At 40.8% G+C, this 27,772-nt stretch overlaps 1 protein-coding gene across 4 annotated transcripts in view; it reads right to left on the bottom strand.

Annotated features, from left to right (window-relative positions):
• Window positions 1-6,885: 6,885 nt before the first annotated feature.
• The window catches only part of LOC138755676 (D-serine dehydratase), a 54,639-nt gene continuing 33,752 nt past the window's right edge, over window positions 6,886-27,772 (bottom strand). For all 4 annotated transcript variants that reach the window (XM_069922086.1, XM_069922085.1, XM_069922087.1 and 1 more), the window contains 3 exons: window positions 18,592-18,781; window positions 15,096-15,201; window positions 6,886-9,133 (listed from right to left, as the gene is read on the bottom strand). In XM_069922086.1, coding sequence (XP_069778187.1) covers window positions 9,044-9,133; window positions 15,096-15,201; window positions 18,592-18,781 — 386 coding nt within the window. In that variant the 3' untranslated portion in view covers window positions 6,886-9,043. The remainder of the gene's footprint in view (window positions 9,134-15,095; window positions 15,202-18,591; window positions 18,782-27,772) is intronic.

The following is a 27,772-nucleotide window of genomic DNA, read 5'->3' as shown; positions in this document are numbered from 1 at the left end:
ACAGGGAGCATTTGCTTCTGATGGGTGACCATTGATAGGATAGAGTTGTTTTTCCAATTGAGAGATCTGGCTGGAGGTGTGGCATTATATCATGGACTTCCAAAAGTCCATCCAAGCTGAAGTGATGATCTTAACACCTGATTCGGATCCCATTGACCCTATGAGCACATAAATGTCTCTTTTTATTGTTTGCACTGCCTTGCGAGGAAGAGATGAAGGGAGAAAGTAGTATTTTGACTCCTTAATCCTGCTATTGCCCTCTCCAAGCCTGGAAGCAAGATGTAACTTTATGGTGGGGCTGCTCCCACAGGTTACTGAATCAAGACTAAAGTTACCATTATGCAAAGTAGATGACTAAATGAAAATTACATTCAATTCAACATTTTGAGGAATAAGGAAACGTATTTTACTTGAGCATCAGTGGAGTGTAAACTAACTGATACATCTTAAGACCTTGATGTTGCGGCGCACACACCAATGTGAACCTATGGCCTGAGTTCCATCACTTTGTTGATGATCAACAAAAGATTGGTGGGGTAGTAATTAATGACAGTAGAGACTCTTAGCTTTTTTGTGCACAGGATAAAATTGGAAATGTTTTCTTTATCTTTATTTTTCCATTTTCCTTTTTAAGTAGAAGAGTTTAGTCCAATTAGATAACCAACAATGAATATGTTGTAATATTAGAATATGAGGTGAAGTTTTCACAGGGGAATTTCCTTTTATTCAAGCATTGTGTACAAGACAATGTACAAATCACTTATAATTCATATTCTGTATGGCATTATATGTAACTAATATGTGGACAATATATAACATGTAATATTTCTCTCTACCAAATCAATAAAAATATTTTAAAAAGAAATGTTTTTTTTACTTTATTGGGTGCATGTCAGTGTTTTAACTGTCTTCAATATGGGGTTGGCTAGAAGGCATGACTTCGCTGGAATGTTGACAGATTCCATACTTTATCCTGTATCCAACACTCCTGTCAAGATTTATTGATACCCCAAGAGGTGAATTAAATTGGCTGAAGATTGTTTTCTGTGTGATGGGAACCTCTGAGGAGGAGGCTATGATTGATTATCCTCTCCTTTCCTGTGGCTGATGCCTGATCAAACTCCTGTCTCCCCTCTCAGGTGGGTGAGACAAGATACCACTTCACTGTTTCAAAGAAAGGCAAGGGAATTCCTCAAGTGACTTGGCCAATATTTACACTTAAACTATCCTCACTCAAATAATGTAGTTGTTCATCATCTCTTTATCCATTGTGGAATCCTACTATGTCCACATTGTCTGATACATTTTTACATTATATAACAGTGATGCCATTCATCCAAAGAAATATTAGACAATTTCCAATTCCGCCAGTACTGGGCATAAATTAACTGAACAATCTTGTCATAATCCCTTGACATACCAGCCCCCCCACATCTCCATCGGGCACACAAAACTCAAAACAGTCAACCAGTTTACCTATCTCGGCTGCACCATTTCATCGGATGCAAGGATCGACAACGAGATAGACCACAGACTCGCCAAGGCAAATAGCGCCTTTGGAAGACTACACAAAAGAGTCTGGAAAAACAACCAATTGAAAAACCTCACAAAGATGAGCGTATACAGAGCCGTTGTCATACCCACACTCCTGTTCGGCTCCGAATCATGGGTCCTCTACCGGCATCACCTACGGCTCCTAGAACGCTTCCACCAGCGTTGTCTCCGCTCCATCCTCAACATTCATTGGAGCGCTTTCATCCCTAACGTCGAAGTACTCGAGATGGCAGAGGTCGACAGCATCGAGTCCACGCTGCTGAAGATCCAGCTGCACTGGGTGGGTCACGTCTCCAGAATGGAGGACCATCGCCTTCCCAAGATAGTGTTATATGGCGAGCTCTCCACTAGCCACCGTGACAGAGGTGCACCAAAGAAAAGGTACAAGGACTGCCTAAAGAAATCTCTTGGTGCCTGCTACATTGACCACCGCCAGTGGGCTGATATCGCCTCAAACCGTGCATCTTGGCACCTCACAGTTTGGCGGGCAGCAACCTCCTTTGAAGAAGACCGCAGAGCCCACCTCACTGACAAAAGGCAAAGGAGGAAAAACCCAACACCCAACCCCAACCAACCAATTTTCCCCTGCAACCGCTGCAACCGTGTCTGCCTGTCCCGCATCGGACTTGTCAGCCACAAATGAGCCTGCAGCTGACGTGGACTTTTACCCCCTCCATAAATCTTCGTCCGCGAAGCCAAGCCAAAGAAGAAGACTCTGTAAGAATAATACTTTTCCTCATTTACTGTGTGGCCCTTTTACTATTGGGCAAACTGCATGCTGTCTCAGCTCTGACTGAGCACAGTCAAGGAGACTGCTTTGGATTTCCTGGTCTGATGAAAAGTGTAGAAGAGCCGGTGGTTCCTTCACTAATTGATTTATCAGGGATGTACATGAGGGAGATTCAGAAATGTAAACAAGCTGGTTTTGAATCAACTTATCATTCATGTACATTCTTCTTTAACTCCAAATTATTGTGTAGCTGATTTAAAACTGCTTTTGCCCATCTCCTCAGACTTACTTCTCCTGATCTTTTGACAGCGTTTTACTGCAACCACTTGTAAACTATTGAAGTTCCCCTCACCCCCTGGAGGGACTTCTTGTCTGAAGTGACAGATGAAAGCTTCCTGCTGAACAATAGCTATGCCCAACATCAAAGCAGTGCACTGATGTCCAGAGGTGTATGTGTGCATTACAGATCTTCCCTCTGGGGAGGAGTGTGGAGATTTAAGGTAGTAAAAAAGACCAAAAATAAAGAGCAATAAAAACCTTTGCCTCAAAGGAGCTTTCCTGCCCAATTAGTCTAAGTAGTTTTTGTGATTAGTTAAAAAAAACAGAATTCAGAGAGTAGAATATCAGATAAACCAAACATCATACAAAACTAAAATTGTGGTTTTGTTTCAAAAATCTGTTGTCAAGAGTAGGAGTTGAAGAAGGGAAACATAGAGGTTGTTGGGGAGGGAGTGGGAAGGCAAGTATGTTTGAGTTTGTGTCTGTTCAAGCAGTTGAAGAAAAGGCACCAAAGAAAACTTCCATTTATAAAACCCCTTTCACAGTTTCAAAATGTCTTATAGTATATAAAACCAATATTTTGAAGACCTGTTACACTTAGGCAGTGTATTGAAAGTTCTCAAAAGAGTTCATTTTAATAATATTGGTTGAGCCATAATTGTCGATCAGAATTCTGGGTCAACACCCCCCCCCCACACCCCCTACTCCTTTATTTTTATCAACTTTACTGCCAACTTCCACACTGTCCTGAAATTAATTTTATCCATCTCCAGTACATCTCATCCCCTAATCGAACACTCTGTCTTTATTTTGGGAGATAGTCTAATGACCAATATCATTTACAAACCCATTGACACCCACAGTTGCCTGGACTACACCTGTTCCCACCCGATCTCTAGTAAGGATGCTATTCCCTATTCTTAGTTCCTCCGTCTCTGCTGCATCTGTTCCTATGGGAAGGCTTTCCACTCCAGGACATCTAAGCTGTCCTCCTCCATCAGTAAACAGTTTCTCTTCCACTGTTATGAATGCAAGTTATACCTGCATCTCCATTTCCCACACCTACCCACACCCCATCACCCCCATCTCAGGGAAAGCGTGCTCACTTACTTCCCAAATGGCCTCCATTCCAACAGATTCTCTGCCATTTCTGTCACCTCTAAGGGGCTTCTACTACCAGACCTAACTATCCTTCCCCTCTCCAACACCATCTACAAATTTGCTGACGATACCACGTTAGTTTCTTTTCTTTGGCTTGACTTCACGGACGAAAATTTATGGAGGGGTATGTCCACGTCTGTTGAAGGCTCGCTGGTGACTGACAAGTCCGATGCGGGACAAGCAGGCACGGTTGCAGCGGTGGCAAGGGAAAATTGGTTGGTTGGGGTTGGGTGTTTGGTTTTTCCTCCTTTGTCTTTTGTCAGTGAGGTGGGCTCTGCGGTCTTCTTCAAAGGAGGTTGCAGCCCGCCGAACTGTGAGGCGCCAAGATGCACGGTTGGAGGTGATATCAGCACACTGGCGGTGGTCAATGTGGCAGGCACCAGAGATTTCTTTAAGCAGTCCTTGTACCTCTTCTTTGGTGCACCTCTGTCTCGGTGGCCAGTGGAGAGCTCGCCAAATAACACGATTTTGGGAAGGCGATGGTCCTCCATTCTGGAGACGTGACCCACCCAGCGCAGTTGGGTCTTCAGCAGCGTGGATTCGATGCTTGCAGATTCTGCCAGCTCGAGTACTTCGATGTTGGTGATGAAGTCATTCCAATGAATGTTGAGGATGGAGTGGAGACAGCGTTGATGGAAGCGTTCTAGGAGCCGTAGGTGATGCCGGTAGGACCCATGATTCAGAGCTGAACAGGAGCGTGGGTATGACAATGGCTCTGTACACGCTGATTTTCGTGTGTTTCTTCAGGTGATTGTTTTTCCAGACTCTTTTGTGTAGTCTTCCAAAGGCGCTATTTGCCTTGGCGAGTCTGTTGTCTATCTCTTTGTCGATCCTTGCATCCGATGAAATGGTGCAGCCGAGGTAGGTAAACTGGTTGACTGTTTTGAGTTCTGTGTGCCCGATGGAGATGTGGGGGGGCTGGTAGTCATGGTGGGGAGCTGGCTGATGGAGGACCTCAGTTTTCTTCAGGCTGACTTCCAGGCCAAACATTTTGGCAGTTTCCACAAAACAGGACGTCATACACTGGAGAGCTGGCTCTGAATGGGCAACTAAAGCAGCATCGTCTGCAAAGAGTAGTTCACGGACATGTTGCTCTTGTGTCTTGGTGTGTGTTTGCAGGTACCTCAGATTGAAGAGACTGCCATCCATGTGGTACCGGATGTAAACAGTGTCTTCATTGTTGAGGTCTTTCATGGCTTGTTTCAGCACATGCTGAAGAAGATAGTAAAGAGGGTTGGTGCGAGGACACAGCATTGCTTCACGCCGTTGTCAATGGAGAAGGGTTCGGAGAGCTCATTTCTGTATCTGACCCGACCTTGTTGGTTTTCGTGCAGTTGGATAACCATGTTGAGGAACTTGGGGGGGCATCCGAGGCGCTCTAGTATTTGCCAAAGCCCTTTCCTGCTCATGGTGTCAAAGGCTTTGGTGAGGTCAACAAAGGTGATGTAGAGTCCTTTGTTTTGTTCTCTGCACTTGTGTTGGAGCTGTCTGAGGGCAAAGACCATGTCAGTAGTTCCTCTGTTTGCGCGAAAGCCACACTGTGATTCTGGGAGGACATTTTCGGCGACACTAGGTATTAGTCTATTAAGGAGAATCCTAGCGAAGATTTTGCCTGCTATGGAGAGCAGCGTGATTCCCCTGTAGTTTGAGCAGTCTGATTTCTCGCCTTTATTTTTGTACAGGGTGATGATGATGGCATCACGAAGGTCCTGAGGCAGCTTTCCTTGGTCCCAGCAGAGCATGAAAAACTCATGCAGTTTGGTATCCAGAGCTTTGCTGCCAGCCTTCCAGACTTCTGGGGGGGATTCCATCCATACCTGCTGCTTTGCCACTTTTCAGATTCTACTGGTCTGGCAAGCCTCAGGCTGAATGACGCCTATCTGTTGTTGGCTTCATGGTCAAGAACTCCATTGCCTCCAAACTCGAAAACCTCCTGACAGGCCACTCTGACTGGATCATGTCCATGCGACTCCCCCTTCAAAACAAGCGACGCATCACTCTCATCAGTGTCTATGCTCCAACCCTTCAGGTGGAACCAGCAGAAAAGGACAAGTGCTACACTGATCTGCGCAACCTCATCCAACGCACCCCTACAGCCGACAAGGTTGTCATCCTTGGCGAATTCAACGCTCGCATTGGCAATGACTCAGAAACCTGGCCAGGAATCCTTGGCAAGCATGGTGTCGCCAAGTGCAATGACAACGGGCGCCTCCTGTCGGAACTCTGCGCAGAACAGTGGCTTGTCATTACTAACACCCTTTTCCAGCAGAGAGACAGCCTGAAGACTACCTGGATGCATCCCCGATCCAAACACTGGCACCTCCTGGACTACGATCTGGTGCGAGGAAGAGACAAACGAGATGTGCTCCACACCAGGGTCATTCCCAGCGCGGAATGCCACAGTGACCACCGGCTTGTTCACTGCAAGCTCAACCTTCACTTCAAGCCAAAGTTCAAGAACAGTGGAGCCCCCAGAAAGAGGTTCAATGCAGGACCACGTTAGTAGGTTGTATAAAAAGGGTAGATGAGTCAGCATACAGGAGGAAGATTGAAAACTTTTCTGAACAACCACCTCGCACTCAATATAACCAAAACAAGGACATGATTGTTGACTTCAGGAAGGGAAAACCAGAGGTGTATAATCCAGTGATCGTTGGGGGATCAGAGGTGGAGAGGGTGAGCAAATTTAAGTTCCTAGGAGTCATTATCTTTGAGAATCTTTCCTGGACCCAACACACTAATGGTATTATGAAGAAAGCGTGTCAGCACCTCTACTTCTACAGGAGTTTGCAGAGGTTTGGTATGACACCAGAAACCCTGTCAAATTTTTACAGATTTGTGGTGGAAAGTGTGCTGACCGGCTGCTTCATGGACTGGTATAGGGATACCAATACTCCTGAGTGTAAAGCCCTGCAAAAGGTAGTAGAAACATCCCAGGACATCACAGGCAAAACCCTCCCACCATTGAGAATATCTACGAGGAACGCTGCCGTCAGAGAGCAGCAGCAATCATCAAGGATCCACATCATCCAGTAGATGCTCTGTTCTCGCTGCTATCATTAGGAAAGCGGTATAGGTGCCACAAGACTTGCACCACCAGGTTCAGGAACAGCTGCTACCCCTCCACCATCAGACTCCTCACAACAAACTCAATCAGGGACTCATTTACTTTTGCACTTTATTGATTTTTCTTTCTGTAATGCAGTTTGTTTACATTTCTTTAATTGTTTACATGTGTATATTCTATACAGTTAATTTTTGCACTACCAATAAGTGATAATTCTGGATTGACTACAAGAAAAAGAATCTCAGGGTTGTATGTAATGTCATGTCAATAAATCTAAAATCTTTCCTCTTTCTGCAGAGATCGCACTCTTTGTAACTCCCTGGTCCATTCATCCCTCTTCACCAATTGCCTCCCTCCCATATCCCTGCGACTGCACCAAATGCTACGCCTGCACCTAAACCTCCTCCCTCATCATTATTCAGGGCCTCAACACAGTGAAGAAAGATTTCATCTATGAATCCGAATGGGTCATTTACTGCATCAGGTGCTCCCAGTGTGACCTTCTCTACATTGGGGAAACTGGATGCAGATTAGAGGATTGGTTTGTCAAGCATCTTTTCTCTGTTTATTTCAAGAGCCAGGATCTCTGGTGGCCAGAGATACAAGTCCAGTTTTTCTAGCCTTTCAGCATATGTCATATCACAAGTAGGTCGACCAGTCCAGAATGACCTGGTCTGGCTAGGAGCAATCCTTTAAGACCTGCCAGTAGGTGTGGCTACACTCTCAGCCAATCACAGTCATCCTACACTACCATCTATACATATGTACAAAGAATCTGTACTATCACAGGAATCTACACCTTATATTTGGTTTTGGCAGTCTCCATTCAGATGGCATTTACATCGACCTCAAATTCCTGCCAATTTATCCTGGTTTTCTACCCACCCTTGCTTTTCCTGATCCCTCTGTCCTCTTTCCTCCTTTTTCCTTCTATTTCTCCTTCCTGGCCCTCTTGATTGGCCTGTCACCCACACCTTCTTCCAGCTCCCCTTTCTTTCCATAATCTACTTTCCTTTCCTATCAAAGTCCTTCTTCCTCAGCCCTCTTGCTCCAATCGCCTCCTAGCTTCTTACATTATTCCCACTTTTCCTTCCCCTTCCCCCACCAACCTTCTTCCCCCTTCCATATGTATTCTCACCTATGACTGGCTTGATCTCGCTCCTCCCCTTCCCTCTCCTCTACCCTTTTGTTCTGGCTTCTATCCTCTTTCTTCCCAGTCCTAATGAAGGGTTTCAGCATCAAACAGTAATTGCCTATTGCCTTTATGGATCCTGCCTGACCACTGAGTTCCTCCAGCAATTTGTGTGTTTCTCCTGATTTCCAGCATCAGTAATCATTGTTTGCCTCAACCCCTCATAAGGGGATCTTATACAGATATTTGAGAAGGCAAATAGGACCTGAGTTTAACATTTTTTCCCAAATTATAAACTCAGGTCTCCGGAATGGTGCTCAAGCCTACTATCTTTTTATACAGAGATAGAAGAGCTACTATGAAGCATGATGACTGACATTTAAAACAAGTGAATGGAATAAATCACAATGTTAGCAAGATATTATGAAGTCAGAGGAAAATTCAGAGCAGGACCAATAAGTAAAGCTAAACCTCTTAAAAGAAGTACACAAAAATAAAATGACAAGCTTTCGTGTGAGTCATTCAGGAGTGTGAGAGGCACAAAATATATCCCCAGATATGGACATACAATTCAAATCTTGAAAAGATTTAAATGAGTGGCTGAGCAAACATGAAGAGTTTAATAGAAATATCAAGAATCAATTCAATATTTTAATAAAGAAGAAGTAGAACAAAAGACTTGGGGGGTATAGGTACATAGTTCCATGAAAGTGGCAACACAGCTAGATTAGGTGGTGAAGAAGGTGTTTGGCATGTTTGCCTTCATCAGGTGCTAATATAAGGTGGTTTAACCTTTCAAGAGTAACTTCATGAAGTTTAAGTTTGTCGCAAAATTCCTGATCCAGTGAGAAAGGTTCTTGAAGTCAATGCTATTAAAAAAAAAATTGAACTCTATATATTCCTCGGGCATCGGGATGTTACACTAGAGAACACCTTTACCTTGTTTGGGAACTGACACCTATAATTTTCACAATTTCTTGCAAGAGTTTTTGAAAACAATATAATAGGGACGCAATAACACAGTTCTGTCTAAAATGTTTTTTAAAGTTGAATTTCCAGGCCTAAATCTATGCTCTGCACCTCCTTATTAAAGCAAAAAATAAAATATTCCTGAACATTTCTACCAGCCTCGGGTTGGCTTCCATTCCGTTATAATTCTCCCATCCGAGTGCACGTAGTAGACAGGATGCATTGCTGCAGTGGCACAGGCCTGTCAAGAGGAAAAAAAAGACAAGGGGTGAGATTGAGAGGGGGAAGGACAGAAAAAGAGAAAGGAGAGAATTAAATGGACAAAAGTGAAAAAGTAGCCATCAGAAAAAGGTGGAAAAGGAGTGAAAGAAACAGAGAATTCAAAAGTGGATAAAAAAGAAAGGGAACAATTTTGACATAGGAAAAAGTAAAACACGGAAGGTTGAAGTTAAAGAGAAAGAAAAAAGATTGGAATGATGAGGGGGAGATAACAAGGCAGTTATATATGGGATTGGAGAATGAAAGAAAGGGGTGGAAAATAAAAAAGGACAATTGTGAGAATACTTTATAATTTGCACAGAACATACCAAGCATTAATGAAGAAATTATCATCAAAATAGCACATTTCAGTTCACAATATGTGTGAATTGCTGCCCTTATCCTTCTCACTGCTAGAGGTCATGGGTTGGAGAGGGAGGTACTGTCAAAGGAGCCCAAGCAACTGCAGTGCCAGGATTGCATAGACTGGATGGTGTGGAGTTTCTTGAATGCTGATGGAACAGCACATGTTTCCCCAGATCTTAGGAAGAAGTTAAGAGTTCCAAAATCACTTGTACGTTAAATCAAGTGAGCCACTTGCTGCGAGATATCAGGAATTTGATTTGCTGTTGTGCCTACTTCATTGAAGTGCTGGAATGGAAAAAGAGTTATTTTCCAAGACGGATGTGAACTTCTGACATTTTTTGACTCAGGAAGCTCTGGATGTGAGCCATAAGACATCTTCAAGGCTTAAATTGATTATATTTGGACTTCTAGGAAACCATGTATGCCGCTGGTATTTCAGGTGTCTCACAGCCGGATTTCTTTGTGATTTGTGGTTTGTGTGGAATGTGCACATTCTCCCTCTGAATGCATGGGCTTTTCCTTGGATGTTCTTTTTCCATCCGCATCCCAAAGTTGTGAACTGGGAGACCAATAGGTCACTGTAAATTGCCTGCATGTTTAGTGTTGTGGAGGTGAGAGAATGGTGGGGGAATGGGCCAAAATGGCCACCTACAGAAGCAACATATACTGGACAGAAATTTGGAGAAGAGTTCAGAATTCTATCTATTTATTAGGTTAATTTAATATATAGAGGCATTGCAGGGTAGCTCACTCCTGTGGAATGTATATCCTGTGCCATGTGGGAACTCCAAATCATTTCCATGTCCAGGATAACCACAGATGCAGGAAGTGTTGTCAGCTAGAGTTTAAGGTCTGGACTTTGTAGTTTGATGTCATTACGCCCATACATGAGGTTGAATATTTTGTGGCTTAAACATTTCAGGAGGAGGCTATCCTCTAGTTTATAAGAATATAGGAAGAGAGTGAATGGGTTATAACCAGACAGACAAAATAATGTGGGTTTGTTATTCAAGATGATCATGTTCTAAGGATTTCACTTAACAGCTGGAGGACAAGGTTGAACAGCCCAAGTTTGTGGAGATATCAGTGCAATGACATAGCCAAAGGTGGGGAGGTGGGGCACTTTCAGGAAGATTTTAAGGAGTAAGGAAAGAAGTGAAAAATCAAACACTCAAAGATGACACTCCATATGCCATATACCAGTAAATATAGAAACAGGAGGATCTCACAGATGAATGTAAGGTTGGAGAGATAGTACAGGAGGGGAAGGCTTTAACTCCAGTACTTGGTTCTTCTAGCTTCCATCCACTTAAAGCCAATTGTGTAGCCAGAACCTAGGCACAGATGGCAGTGTCAGTAAATTTAGTTTCTTGGCAAAATGTGAGAAGGCAGATTATGATCACCAGTTGGAAAATGGAGGAGACATGGGTGATCCAGTAGCAGGTTGGGGGTGGTATTAAGGGTCTGCTGTAACAAAAGTCCAAAATTTGCTCAGAGGACCACTTCCTCTCTACCTCGTCTCAATAAGGTATGTTCTTTATCAGCTATTTTCAAGCTTCCTAGTGTTTATGGCTAGAATCTGCAACTGTGGTATGATTAGCCAGCTGAAGTGGTGAATGCAGGTTCAATTTTGACAATGAAGAAAAATTTAGATATGTATGTGGATGGGAGGAAGTATGAAGGGCTATGGTCTGGGTTCAGGTTATTGGGTCTAGACAGGATAATGGTTATGCACAGACTAGACGGGCCGAAGGGCCTGTTTCAGTGCTGTAGTGTTCTATAGTTCTACGATTACATTTATCAAGTAGTTTATCATGGCATTCTTTCAACAATAGCATCAGTATTTACTGAGGGATTATCAAGAAATGGATTATACCATCTTAACTGTCTGTGCTCTTTTCCCATCAATTAAGGAAATTCTCCTTAAATATTTTAACCATAAGGATCCAATCAACCTGATGTCTTACACCTCACTCAGTTATCTTTCCATTAAGGGCAATTTATTTGAAACATAAAAGGGATAGCTGATCAGATCCTGTCAATTTCCCATTGGACAGGTTAGATTGAAAATATGTCCTCACCGACACAAATTTTAGAAGTGATTTCTGTAACAGTGGTATTGTTGCTTTAAAGTAGAATTTCTTGCTTTGTTTTTCATGCAGCATAGTAACTCCACTGGACATAGTAACTCCACTGGACATAGTAACTCCACTGGACATAGAAACTCCACTGGACATAGTAACTCCACTGGACATAGTAACTCCACTGGACATAGTAACTCCACTGGATGCAGCATAGTAACTCCACTGGACATAGTAACTCCACTGGACATAGTAACTCCACTGGACATAGTAACTCCACTGGACATAGTAACTCCACTGGACATAGTAACTCCACTGGACATAGTAACTCCACTGGACATAGTAACTCCACTGGACATAGTAACTCCACTGGATGCAGCATAGTAACTCCACTGGACATAGTAACTCTACTGGACATAGTAACTCTACTGGACATAGTAACTCCACTGGATGCAGCATAGTAACTCCACTGGACATAGTAACTCCTCTGGACATAGTAACTCCACTGGACATAGTAACTCCACTGGACATAGTAACTCCACTGGACATAGTAACTCCACTGGATGCAGCATAGTAACTCCACTGGACATAGTAACTCCACTGGACATAGTAACTCCACTGGACATAGTAACTCCACTGGATGCAGCATAGTAACTCCACTGGACATAGTAACTCTACTGGACATAGTAACTCCACTGGACATAGCATAGTAACTCCACTGGACATAGTAACTCCACTGGATTAAGCTGGGAAAAATAGGAATTGTTCCAAGATCCTGCAAGTCTACCTTTTTATTGAGCAAGTCAAAAATTATGTAGGGATGAATATTTTATTTGATTGGACACGATAGAAACTGATTACGTTCCTGATGTTAGGGGAGACTAGGACTAGAGGCCATAGTTCAAGAATACAGAAAAGGCCCTTTAGGACAGAGACGAGAAAAAAAAATTTACCCAGAGTGTTGTTGGTCTGTGGAATGCTTTGCCACAGATGGTGGTAGAGTCGGGTTCTCTGGATAAGTTCAGAGGGAGTTAGTGAACAGGGGAATTAAGGGTTATAGACAATAGACAATAGGAGCTGGAGTAGGCCCTTCGGCCCGGCGAGCCAGCACCGCCATTTTACAGATCATGGCTGATCACTACCATCAGTACCCCTTTCCAGCCTTATCCCCATAACCCTGAACTCCTTTGCCCACTAGAGTCTTATCTAACTCTCTTTTGAACATAATCAGCGAATCTGCCTCTACCACCCTCTGTGGCAGAGCATTCCACAGATTCACACTTCTCTGGGTAAAAAAATGTTTTCTCATCTCCATCCTAAAGGGCCTACCCTGTATTCTTAAACTATGCCCTCTAGTCCTCGTCTCCCCCATCATTGGGAACAAGTAATCCGACTTCACCCTGTCTATCCCCCTGATAATTTTGTATACCTCAATCATGTCCCCCCTCATCCTTCTAAACTCCATCAGATACAAGTCCAGTTTTTCTAGCCTTTCAGCATATGTCAACCCCGCCATCCCTGGAACCAACCTTGTAAATCTGCGCTGCACACCCTCTATAGCTAGTATGTCCTTCCTCAAAATTGGAAACCAGAACTGGACGCAATATTCCAGGTGGGGTCTCACCAGGGCCCTGTACAACTGCAGAAGGGCGTCTCTGTTCCTATACTCCAATCCCCTCTTTATGAAAGCCAACATGCTATTAGCCTTCTTCACAGCTTTCTGAACCTGCATGCTAGTCTTCAGTGACCGGTGAACAAGTACTCCCAGATCCATTTGCTCCTCCCCACTCCCTAGCTTGTCTCCATTTAAATAATACTCAGCTTTCCTATTATTGCCCCCAAAATGGATAACCTCACATTTGCTTACATTGAACGTCATCTTCCATTCAGCAGCCCACTCCCCAACCTGTCCAATTTCCTCTGCATTTTCCTGACATCCTCCTCACATCCCACACCGCCACCCAGTTTCATGTCATCTGCAAATTTGCTCAAATTATTAATAATCCCCTCATCCAAATCATTTACATAAATTACAAACAACTGAGGACCCAATACCGATCCCTGCGGCACTCCACTCGTCACATCCTGCCATCCTGAAAAAGACCCGCTTACCCCAACCCTTTGTTTCCTATTTCTTAACCAATTTCCTATCCATGTCAGCACCTTACCTCCAATACCATGCTCCCTGATCTTGCCCACTAGTCTCCCGTGCGGTACCTTATCAAAGGCCTTCTGGAAGTCCAAATACACCACATCCACAGGCTCTCCCAAGTCCACCCTCTTTGTCACATCCTCGAAAAATTCCAGAAGGTTAGTCAAGCATGACTTACCCTTAAGCAATCCATGCTGACTAGCCCTTATACTATTATTTCTGCCTAAGTGTTCTGCTATTACTCCTTTTATGATAGACTCCAATATCTTCCCCACCACCGACGTCAGGCTGACCGGTCTATAATTTCCCGTTTTCTCCCTCCCTCCCTTCTTAAAAATCGGCACCACATCAGCCACTCTCCAATCCTCAGGGACCTCCCCCGAATCTATGGAACTTTGGAAAATGTCGACCAGTACTTCCACAATTTCCATAGCAACTTCTTTAAGCACCCTGGGATGTAGCCCATCAGGCCCTGGGGATTTATCAGCCCTCAGTCCCAACAAATTACTCACAACCTCCTGTTTCTGGATCCGGATATCCATTAGATCCCCTACTTCCCCAGGAAAGTTCCCCAAGTCTCTTGACACCGCATGACCATTATGGGGAGAAGACAAGAATAGGGTACTAATAGTAGAAGATCAGCCATGATCTAAATGAATGATGGTGATGGCTTGATGGGCTGAATGGCACTATTACTGTATTTTTTTTTGGCTTGGCTTGGCTTCGCGGACGAAGATTTATGGAGGGGGTAAAAAAGTCCACGTCAGCTGCAGGCTCGTTTGTGGCTGACCAGTCCGATGCGGGACAGGCAGACACGATTGCAGCGGTTGCAAGGGAAAATTGGTTGGTTGGGGTTGGGTGTTGGGTTTTTCCTCCTTTGCCTTTTGTCAGTGAGGTGGGCTCTGCGGTCTTCTTCAAAGGAGGCTGCTGCCCGCCAAACTGTGAGGCGCCAAGATGCACGGTTTGAGGCGTTATCAGCCCACTGGCGGTGGTCAATGTGGCAGGCACCAAGAGATTTCTTTAGGCAGTCCTTGTACCTTTTCTTTGGTGCACCTCTGTCACGGTGGCCAGTGGAGAGCTCGCCATATAATACGATCTTGGGAAGGCGATGGTCCTCCATTCTGGAGACGTGACCCATCCAGCGCATAATACTGAAATATTAACTTTTTTGTATTTATAAAAAACTCTATAATTTGTGCCTATATAGTTGATGCACATTGTAAATGATTTATTAGAAGAACCTCTTAAAGATATTCTTAGATTCATACACAAATCTGAACAAGAGCAAACCAAGTAAATTACCACATCAATGAAGGACGCTTATAATCACAAACCAGGACACTTACATGATAAGGAATGAGTGAGAGGAGGGACCCCAATGGGAATTTTTCAAAATCCAATTTTCCTGAGGATGGTTCAATTTTCCCATGCTCCTGTGTCATTCCCACCAACCTGTGGGTGAAAGATGCAAGTTAAAAGTCAAATAGTAAAGGACGCTCAGAATTGCTGGGAACTGGAAGTAGAAAACAGGCTCTCAGCAGTTGGAGACAGAATTTAAATTCAGGGAACATAGTCATTAGTCTTATGTATTGCAGCAGTATTTAGTCATTGTGTTGGGAAGAGTATCAGATACAGTGAGATGATTCTAGACACAAGTGTTACAATCACACATAACTTTTATTAACACACGGGAAACAAATGGGGAGAACATAAGCTCATGGTTCCCTGATAACAGGGTGCGGCCCTACTGCAAGTATTGATCTATCGCAATACTACAGTTCAACTTCAGTTTAGTCCTTACCCACGACCCTTCCAGCAACATTCACATTAAAATTAGCCGACGGCGAGGTGTGCACTAATTAGAGGCTGGAGTTCAACCTTGATTGACAAGTGATGTGACTTCCAAATAATTTTCAGACAGGGAGGACACATGACAACCCACAATACAGTACACACGTTCCATTCAGGCAGGGTGGCCCTGCTTCCTTCATACACAACAGTAATATAAGGCATGGGTAAGACCACATGTACAGAATGCATTGTCCAGTGGAACCTCCCAATTTATAGAAGAATGTTAATGTATTAGAAATGGTTCAGAGACTGTTTATTGGACTAATATCTGGAATGGGTAAGTTTACCAATGAGGAAAGGATGGACAAGCTAAACCAATGTCCTTTGTAATTTAAATGACTGAGAAGAATCTTCACTGAAACACATATCCAATCTTGACAGGTAGATGTGGACAGGATGTTTCCTCATATGGGAGAGTCTAGAACTAAAGATCAGTTTTTAAAAGTAAATGAATGGCCATTTATGACAATGATGGGTTTTTCTCTTGGGATGGAATTATTTTCCATAAAGGGTAGAGTAAATAGGATCTTTGAATGCTTTTAAGGTGTAATTGTATAAAATTCTTTTTAGCAATGGGAATGAAAGGTTAACAGAGGAGGCAGAAATGAGGACTTGAAGTTATTATTAAGATCGACCATGATTCATTTTGAATGGTAGAGCAGGCTTGAGATACCTGCTCTTTATGTTTACATTCAATCCAAAGATGACACATTTAGTAAACTAGAAAGACGCTGGAAAACTGGAGCAACACATAAAATGCATCAAGCCACTGTCTTCCAAACTATCACTGACCTCATCATCTCCAGAGATCTTTCTTCCACAGCCTCCACCCTCTTTGTTTGACAACCCCACGGTGTCTGGTTCTATCTAATACCAAAAATCCACAAATCTAACTACCCTGGTAGGTTCATTGTTTCTGCCTGCCCCACTGAACTTGTGTCATTGTATCTTGGTTCAGTTTCTTCCCACCTACATCTGTGGTACCTCACATGCTCTCCACCACTTTAACAACTTTCTGTTCCTCGTCCCTGACTGCCTTACTTTCACCATGGAGATCCTGTACACCAAGTGTACACTTTGATTCCCCTATAAGAAAGGGCTCAAGGCTCTCCGCTTCTTCCTGGATAACAGTCCTAACCAATCTCCCTCATCCTTAGATCCTTACTTTTTTCTCATTTCTTCCTCCTCCCACCTGTATTCACCTATCACCCGCCAGCCCTCCCTGCCACACCCTTTTATTCAGGATTCTGCCCTTTTCTTGTCATTCCTGATGAAGGGTTACAGCCCAAAACATTGAGTATTTATTGCTTTCCATGGAGGCAATTTGATCTGCTGAGCTCCTCCAGAATTTGTGTGTGATTCCCAACTTCTCTGGTCTATGACCAAAGCTGAAGAGAAAAGTACACATTTTTCACTGCCTTCAGCTCCTACTCCATTTTATATTGCACAAGAATGGATATATTACCTGAACTGAGTAAGGACTTGGAATAAAATGGCCTTGTCTGCCATGACAATAGAATGAAGAATGAAGAACATGGGAATTCTCTTGGTACTGAGGTTATACTTATTCCTTAATTGTATCATTATCTCCTTAAACATCATACGACTTTGTTGTCCATAATTTATCTACTACGTTACCTTTTTTCAGTCTTTTTCATCTCAATACTACACCTTGTTTCCATCAAACCTTCTGCAGGCTTGGAGCTAATCAACATAACTAAAGGAAAACTGTTCAAACCACAGCAACTACATTCAGAACTAAGGTCATCCCCACCTCAGTAGTTGGCCTGCAGTAAGGGAATTAGCTTGTGCTTTCAGTGCTTAGATATCAAGCTCCCAAAGCCATTGTCAAGCGATTCAATGAAGCAAACAAAAGAATTGACAAGATCTGCAAGACAAAGGTCCTCTACAGATGTGCTCTCATAATCTGACGCTGTCCTCTGACTATCAAAGTTCGTGACAAGACCAGAGAAAACATGGACACCTCACATTTTGAGAGACTTCTCTCAGCATAAAATTCATCATTGCCTTCAGTGTGACAGGTCAGCCTTTGGTCGATAGAGGGAAGTGTGCTCTAAAGTCAAGGCCCCAATTCAGGGACTGCTGGGCAATTGCAAACCTGGACCACCTGCAGCAGGCACCTCAAAGCACTGGAAAGAAACCACCAATGCTATCTAATTGGAAGGAGAAATGACCTCTCACATGCCAGCATCCCCAACATCAAGGGCCAAAGAATAAAATATAAACAATAAAATGCCACATATCCATACAATTCCTGATCCACAACTGCTCAAAGTGGAAAAGCATTTAGGATGGTTTTGAGAACATTGAGTCAGGAACATTCAGAAGCCCCGTGCATGAGTACTAACTCATTCTGTTACGTAGCACCTGCTCCATCTGTGGTTCCCAAATTGGGTTCATCAGTCACCTCACAAATCACAGAACCAAAGTAGAAGAAATTCAAACTTGATGTTGAAGGATTGACTAAGAAGATGTACCTCTTTTTTCCCTCATTCTCATTGTGAGTACAAAATATCCTAAATAGAATGTAAAGTGATTGGAATACAAAGAACTCATGAATGGCTTATATATATATATGCAAAAATTGTTTTTGTTGACTTGAAAGAATTTTTCATTAAGACTGAGAATTTCTGATCAAGAAAATGTCCCCCCTAATGTTTATAATCTGATCACTCTATTAAAGAGAAATAATGCATAATGATAATAATAAACCTCTATGTTGGGAGAGTGGCCCTTGCATGGGAAGTGCATTTGCAAGAGTGGCCTTGGATATAATGTCCTTTGTCGTTGAATAGCTCAAATAGCAAGGGATACTTTGATCTGCTTTTTTGTGCTGATTGATGAGATTCCTCTTACATCATGAATTTGAGGTCAAATGGTGCCCAAGTAGAAATAATCCACCATGAATTAACACTATTAAGGTGAACACAAAGAGGACTCAGAGAGACAATATTGTTCATCTTCTCTTACTTCAGCTCAGGATGTCCCTCAACAAGTGCGTAGCCAGTAGGCAGTTTTCCCAGACTGTGCAGGCTCAATCCTGTCCAGCCACAGTCGATCAATAGTTGGTTCCGATGAGGGTAGTGACCTATCACCCTTGTTAACACTCGAACAGCAATATCATCCATCTGGCAGGAGCCAATCATCAGCTGCTGGACATCTGGGAAAAAAAATCATTCAAAGGTTATCAGTTGAAGATCTCATCTGAAAAATATTTGACTTATGCTAAAATAATCCAGAAGATTATTAGAAGTAATTTTGATTTTTGCAAACTCATTAGGATAGAAGTTACTTCACCACCTATTCATGGAAACAACAGCATTGGGCATCACACTATTGTAGTTGGGAAATCGCGTAAAGACTGAGATTTTCAATTGTGAAATTCACTGCACTTTCAGCTTTTCCTGTGTAATGCTACACTGAACTTAATGCTGTCATTTCTATCATGCCTTCTCTACCAAACAAAGCCCTTTTATTCATTCATGTGGATCTCTTTGACCATGCCAATATTTATTGTCAATTCCTAATGTCCTTTATGCACTTAAGAGTCAATCACATTGATGGATTTGGGTCACATATAGGCCAGACCAATTAAAGACAGCAAATCTGCTTTCATTAAAGTATATTAGTGCACCAAATAGTTTTCATTTACAATCCAATGTTGTCCATTATTATCACCAGTGAGACTATATTTTATTACATTCCATATTTATATAATTAGTTGAATTCTGCAATTGGCATGCTTGGATTTGAACTAAATCTCTTGATCAAAGTTTCAAGACTATGGCTGCTATTCTTGTAACATTACTTCATTATGTTGCTGTACCCAGCCTGTAATTGGGTTTTCTGCAGTCAGCTTATAAAGGGTTATACGTCAATACAAGTAATATTCTTCATGCTACAGGCGATTGTTCCTACCACATGAATGAATACTGAAATGATGGAAAAGGTGTTCACAGGAACCTGAATAGGCTGATGTAAAACAGTCCTCATGGGAGGCAAATTATTTGCACATGGGGACTTTGGAGACCCTCCAACGCCACAGTCAAGCTCTCCTGCAGGAAATTTTCAGGGAGGTCTCTATAAATATGTGTGTGCAGTCTGTGAATGCCTGCACTTTTGGGAAGCCACCTTTTTTATTACAAAAATAAAATTTATTCAGTAAAATACATACAAGTAACACAAAAAACAGTGCATGGCTTTCTTTACATTCAGTGTTGTTCAGTCTATACACTCATAGTGTTATTGGTTCTGTACATTTGTAGTGTGAGCACAGCACCAATGCCAGTCATGGCATCCTTTAATGGCACCTTTCCCTGTAGGTGCAAACACACCCAGAGATATACACATGTCTCTACATTGAGTTAATCCATTTTTTAAAGCCTGCCAGCACTATTTACTTTCCATAGAACGATAAAACATTGCAGCACAGAAACAGGCCCTTCGGCCCATCTTGTCTGTGCCAAATTAGTTATAATAGCTAATCCCTTTGACCCACACCTGGACTATGGCTCTCCATATCCTTCCCATCTATGTGGCTATCCAATTGTCTCTTTGGAGTGCTAAGGTAGTGTGGGATCAGGGCTAAGCTAGCAACCGGGTTTGAATTTGGAGTCGTCTCTAAGGAGTTTGCACGTTCCCTCCATGTCTGTGTGGGTTTCCTCCGGGTTGCTCCATTTACTCCCACCCTTCAAAACATGTTTGTCTAATTTAAAAATTAAATGTCAAAATCAAAACTGTATCCACCATCTCTTCTGGCAGTTCGTTCCACACTTTCAACCACCAGCTGAATGAAAATGTCCCCCCTAATGCTCCCTTAAACATTTCACCTTTCAGCCTTAACCATTGTCCTCTAGTTTGCATTAACCCTATCTCTACCCCTCATAACTTTCAATTTCTCTCTTAAATCTCATTAATTTTCTAATACTCCAGGGAATAAAGTCCTAACCTATCCAAACTTTTCCTATAGCCCAACTCTTCAAGTCTCGGAATCCTTATAAATTTTCTCTGTACAATTTCAATCTTTTTGATATTTTTTCCTGCACACAATACTTCAAAATGGCCTCACCGATGTTTTATGCAACTTCAACATAACATCCCCACGCCTATACTCAATACTTTGATTTATGGAGGGCAATCTTTCTTTACAAGATATTTTCAAGAAATTATAGATTTGTAATACCAAATCCTTCTGTTTTGCTGCACTCTGCAGTTCCCTACCATGCAAGTCCTACCCTGATTCATCTCCCCAAAGTGCCACACTTTACACTTATCTGTGCTTCCATCTGACATTTTACAACCTATTTTCCCAGTGGGTCCAGATCCTGCTGCAAGTTTTGAAAGTCTTCCTCACTGTCCACTACACCCCCAGTTAGTCCCATCTGCAAATTGTTCATCCAGTTTATCACATTATCATCCAGATTGTTGATATTAATGACAAGCAACAATGGACCCAATACCAATTCCTTTAAAAAAATTTTTTTCTTCATAAATATACATAGAAAAACTCTCCAATATTAAATATAAACAACCCCCCTCCCTTTCACAATATAAATCCACAGAGCGCCAGGGCTCACATTTATGTTGATCATCAAAAATTCTATATGGGGAAGTCACTCACGTATTTATTCTATAGCAGCAACTATTATTATCCTTTTTATTTTTGTATTTATAATTACAGTTGGGCCCCTATATGATCCAAATATGACTGTCATATCTTGATAAATATGTCATATTTGTTCTTTAAGTTGTATGTAATTTGTATGTAATTTTTTCCATAGGTATGCAACTATTCATCTCAGCAGTCCATTGTGCTATATGTAGAGGGGAGTTGGATTTTCATGCAATTCATTACATTTCTTAGCCACTGCTAAGGCTATTTTAACAAAATAAATTTGGAATGTAGTTAGATTATTACTTATTTAAATGAAATTGCCCAAGAGATAAAGCTCCAGGTTGCCCATGAAGGCTACCCCTGTTATCCTTGTTAATATTTCAGTAATATCCTGCCAGAAAGGTCTTACCTTCACAAATGACTATGTAGCATATAAAAACATTCCTAATTCAATCCCACACCTCAAACACATTTCCAATATTTCAGATTTTGATTGACGCAACTTCTGTGGTGAGATATAATTGGTGTAAAAATTATATTGCACTAATCCGTATCTTGCATTTATAATTGATGTCCTGCTATCCAAACACCAATCAGACCAACATCCTTCCACTATTGCAACACCGAGATATGACTCTTGTGATCTCTGTAAACTTGGTTTTGCACTTTCATTCTGGAGAGCATAGTACATCTTGGTTTTTAAATTTAGGTGGAACACCCACAGCCAAATCGATTGTTCTATTTCATTAATTTCAAGTGGGGCCAGATTGGACCCCATCTTTCTCTTTGGAACAAAAGCAAGAATAAAATGAAATCCCATTAGGCACTCCATATTTATTTTTTAATTGTTCAAAAGACATAAGAGATCCCTCCATATAACAATCATCAATTTATCTTATTCCTATATTATACCACAAATTCAATATTTTGTTATCCATATTCATAGGCAGCCATATATTTTTACATAATGATAGACCTGCTTTTTTTTTTCAAATACACTCATTTATTTCTTGCCATATTCTAATCACGTGTATTAATGTAGGGTTATCCGTCTTTTTTGTTAACTTGCAAATGAAGTTCCTCGTTGTTTCTTCTTCAATTGAATTCAATCCCATTCGGATCCAAGAAGGGGGAATATCTTCTTTAAAAAAGAATGATAAAAATCTTGCTTGTGCTGATAAATAATATTTCTTAAAGTCCAGAAGTCTAAGTCCTCCCAATTTATAGTCCCATGTTAGCTTTTCCAATGAAATTCTTGGCATTTTATTATTCCATAGGAATTGCCTTATATAAAGACATTTTGGGTAGTGTAGTGCAATAGGCAATGATTGAAAAAGACACCGTAACCTTGGCATCACAGTCATTTTAATACAATTTACTCTTCCTACTAGAGTAATCAGCAGGTCTTTCCATTTCTGTAAACCTTTCTCTATTTTACCTAAAAGAGGAGTGTAATTAAATTTATATGTTCTGTAAATTATTATCTGTCATTATTCCTAAATATTTGATGCCATCTATCTTCCATTTAAATCTATTACCTTTTTTATATATTTCAGAATAAAAAGATTTCAATGGCATTATCTCACTTTTGTCCATATTTATTTCATAATCTAATATTCTTCCATATTTTCCTAATATTGTTTGTAATTTTATCAAGAATTCAGCTGGGTCAGACACATATAATAGCACATCATAGCAAATAAACTATTTTTGTGTTCATCCTGTCCAATTTTGAAGGCATTGATGTCTGGATCTCTCCTTATAATCTCTGTCAGTAGTTCAATAGCAAGCATAAAACGTGCTGGAGACAGAGGACACCCCTGTCTACTCAATCTACTAAAGGGAAAAACCACTGACATCTGATTGTTAGTTATAATTTTGGCTTGTGGTTTATGATAAAGACCTTATCCAGTTTATAAGTTTTCTGCCTATACCAAATTTTCCAATGTTTTAAATAAGAAAGACCATTCTAATTGATCAAATGCTTTTTCTGCATCTAGGAAAATGGATATACTTGGATTCTACTTTGATTTTTCCATATGTATTATATTAAATATTCTACTTAGACTATTTGAAGAATGCCTTCCTTTAACAAATCCCACCTGGTTTGTATATATTAAATTTGGTAGATATTGTCCCAGTCTATTAGCTAATACCTTTTCCAATATTTTATAATCAGCATTGAGAAGTGATATAGGTCTACATGATGAAGTTTTTAATGGGTCTCTAACTTTCTTCAGTAGAACTGTAATTATAGCAGTTGTGAAAGATTCTGGAAGGCTCCGAGTCTCCACCGCCCAGTCCAATATATCCATCATAAGAGGTATCAATAAATCTTTAAATTGCTTGTAGAACTTGGCAGAAAACCCATCCTTTCTCAGAGATTTGTTAGCTTGTAAAGTACCCAAGGATTTCTCGATTTCTTCACTTGTGAAAGGGGCATCGAAATCAATTCATCCTCTATCTTCTAATTTTGTTAAAAATTAGTCCATCTCATTTTCATCTCCTAATAGTTCTGCTTTATATAGTTTCATATATTGTCTAAAAGAATTATTTATTTATTTTTGATTATATGTTATAATATCGACCTCTGTTTTTATTGCATTTATCATTCTGGATGACTCCTCTGTCTTTACTTACCAAGATAAAACTTTATGCATCTGTTCCCCTAATTCATAATTTTTTTGTTTGGTTTTTAATATATATTTTTTCCATTCTTTACATTTGAAATGTGTTATATTTCAATTTTTTATTCTCCAACAGTCTATATTTTCCTTGTGACCCTATTCTCGGATATTCTTTTTCTAATTTTGATATATCTTTCTCAAGACCATCTAGTTCTGTAGCAAATTTTCTCTTCAGATTTTTTGTATAGGAAATAATTTGCCCTTTTAGATAACCTTTAAGAGTATTCCATATTAAAAAATTACTATCAATAGAAGATCGATTAGTTTCACAGAATAGTTCTATCTGTCTCTTAATAAACTCACAAAAGTCATTCCTTTTCAACAGTGTAGCACTGAGACACCAACTGCATACATTTTCTTGTTTTCCATTATATTGCAATAGTTAAAGTTAATGGCGAATTATCTAATAGAAGTCTCGCCAAATATTCTGTTTTTACCACTCTATTTTTTAACTGGGCAGACATTAAAAACAAATCAATCTTTGTATGTGAATCATGTACCCTTGAGTAGAATGAGTAGTCTCTTTCTACAGAGTAAAGCTGCTTCCATATAGCAATCAAATTTAAATCCTTCAAATATGATAGTGTCGTTTTTGCAGCTTTTGCCCTTGTCATTGTTCCAGTTGATTTATCCAGTATTGGATCTAGACATAAATTGAAATCTCCTCCTACCAGTATATTTTGTCTTCCATATGCTGCTTTTAAAGAGTTATCTTTCATAAAGGCTTCATCATCATAATCTGGCTCATAGATGCTCATAAACATCTATGAATCAGCGTAAATTTTACAATGTGCCTTTATAAATCTTCCAGCTTGGTCAGTCTGTGTCTCTTCTATTATTATTGGTATATTTTTATTAATTAGGATTGCTACTCTTCTTGCTTTTGAACCAACTTGTCCCATCCATCCTCTTTTTAATGTAGCATGTTCTGACGTGGTAAGTTGCATTTTATGTAGAAATACTATATCTACCTTTAATTTATTTTTAGATGTGCCAAGACTCTCTTCGTCTTCACCGGTCCATTTATCCCATTAACATTAAGACTAATAAATTTAAATGTTCTATCCCCTTTAAAAAACACATACATGTCCTAGCCCTAATGGTGACATAAACAGGAAACACAGAAATCCTGCTAAAAAAGCCCACGGAATCTCTTGAGGAAGAAGAACCCCTCCCTTTAGTGCCATCTTTTATAGATACTCCTCTCTGGGTGCCATTCTCCTCCTTAGAATAGAGTCTCCACTTTGCTATTACTTTTCCCAAGTTTTGTTTCTTTTCTAAGCTCTCCATGAACATTTCAATAAAATTTACTTTTCAACAATAAATATACGACTTTAAAAAAAAAAAACAACTTTTACTTAGACAATGTAAACATTCTTCAGAGACTTCCTCTTTGGCTGCCTTAGCTTTTTCATAAACCTCACAGGAAGTCTTCCATCTTGTTCTTAGTCTTGAAAAATCTTCCATTACCTTCTACTAATTCGACACGGGGCATATCATCGAGTATTTCAAGTTTTTGGAATGGAGTTGTCTTTTTACAACGTCAAACTCCTTCCTTTGATTAATCAAAGTAGGACTAAAATCTTGAAAGAATAGCTCTTTTTCCACAGTCAATATTAGGTGAACCATTATTGTTCTTAAGAGTATTCATATGCAGTTCCCAGAATTGTCTCCTATTCCTGGTAAATCAAAAGGCTTAACAGGACCAGGCATGGTCACTATCACCAGTTCTCTTGGGTCCAAGGGTCAGGTGAGGCCTTTCAATATGCAGTTTTCTCTGAATTTGTCTTCTCCCACTACACGCGGGATCCATGTTTTGAAGAAGATAACCGGATTTCTTCCCTCAATTCCTTTTTTCAGTACAATAATTCAGATATTATTTCATCTGCTAAAATTCTCCATGTAGTTGATCTTGTCCAGCAGTCCTTGCCTGTCCAACTCCCATTGCTTTGCATATTTTTCCAAAGCTTTTAGCTTATCTTGTGTTTTTACCAAGTCTGCTTCTGCTTGGGTCATTCTTTCCATTAAGTCTTCAATGATTTCTTTAATTTCAGTCATCCTTTCAGTCATGTATTACATTGCATCTTTGATACCAACAAATCAGTTACTCAAGTTTTCCATTTTATCCAGGATAATATTTTGTTCTTGTCCCGACTCCCCAGCTCTGCCAGGATCGCCGGACCCAATGCCACTTCTGCACCATTCCCTTTTGGGCTTTCACTCAATATTCCTGGCTGAGTAGAAACTTCATTTTTTTTGTTTTCGGCTGCTTTGGTTTGTTAGTTTTCTCCATTTTTTGGTTAAAAAATTCTTAATTTTAAAGTCTTAACTGTCTTTTTGGTACTCTTCACAGAGAGCTCAATCAAAACACGACTGTCTAAGTACCGCATGGCCATGCCCCCCCCCCCCCCCCCCCACCCCCCCAATATCAATTCCTGAGGCATACCACTAGTCAGAGAAGATATCCACTACTACCATATCTGGTTTCTCCCACAAATCCAATTCTTGACCAATATATAAAGCACCCTTCTTGACCAGGCCTTGTCAAGGCCTTACTAAAGTCCATGTGGTCAATATCTACTACCTTTCGTTTATCAACTTTCCTGGCAACTTCATTAAAAAAAGCCTTCTTTCCATTAGTTAGACATGACCTAACATGAACAAATCCATATTAATTATCTCTAATCAGTTCCTGTCATTCCAAGTATTTGTATATCCAATCTCATACGATAACTTCCATAAACGTACCCACTACTGATGTCAGATTCACTGGCCTATAATTTTCTGGATTATTCTTAGAGCCTTTCTTAAAACATGGAACAACATTAGCTCTCCTCCAATCTTCCAGCACCTGTGGCTAAGAGCATTTTAAATACCTCTGCTTGGCCCTCTGCAATTTCTGCATAAGCCTCCCTTATGATTCACCCAGCCTTATTTGCCTGAAGACATCCAGCTCCACTTACTTTCCATAGAACCATAAAACACTGCAGCACAGAAACAGGCACTTCAGCCCATCTTGTCTGTGCCAAATTATTTATATCGCCTAGTCCCATTGACCTGCACCCAGATCATAAGCCCTCCATATCTTTCTCATCTATCCAAATGTCTCTTTGGGGGTAGCAAGATAGCATAGCAGTTAGTGTTACGCTATTAAAGCACCAGCAATGGGGGTTCAAATCTGGAGTTGTCTGTAGGAGTTTGTATGTTTTCCGTGGGTCTGCGTGGGTTTCCTCCATAATCTATTCCTTTGTAATCTATACAAGGTTCATGACCTCACTGCTGCTTTGCCTCACTTATACAGACTCAATATTTGACTCCCTATAAGTACAGATGCAAAAGACCCATTTAATCTCCCATCTCTTTTGGCTTCATGCATAGAAGACCACACTGAAATTCAAGAGGACAAATTTTGTCCATTTTTCCCTTAATATATATGGAGAAGCCCTTGGGATTTTCCTCCATCTTGTCTGCCAGAGCAACCTCATGCTGTTTTTAGCCCCCTGATTTCCTTTGTTTGTTCTATTTGCTTGCATTTCTTATACACCTCAAGTATTTTGTTTGTTCCTTGTTGCCTATGTGTGTGTGTGTGTGTGTGTGTGTGTGTGTGTGTGTGTGTGTGTGTGTGTGTGTGTGTGTGTGTGTGTGTGTGTATGTCCCTCTTCCTTCTTCACCAGGGCCTCAATATATTTCAAAAAACAAGGTTCCTTATACCTTTTAGTTTTACCTTTAATTCTGATAGGAAAGTGCAAACTCTGTAGTTAACACAAACATTCAGTAAGTCATTCAGCATTCTTTATGTATCAAAGATAAAGATGCACAACTGACATTTCAGGCTTGAGCCTTCATTCGG

This window comes from Narcine bancroftii, chromosome 2, assembly GCF_036971445.1.
Source record: "Narcine bancroftii isolate sNarBan1 chromosome 2, sNarBan1.hap1, whole genome shotgun sequence".
Taxonomy (NCBI): Eukaryota; Metazoa; Chordata; class Chondrichthyes; order Torpediniformes; family Narcinidae; genus Narcine; species Narcine bancroftii.
Note: the sequence above shows the minus strand (reverse complement) of the source record. Positions and strands in the feature narration are given on the sequence as shown.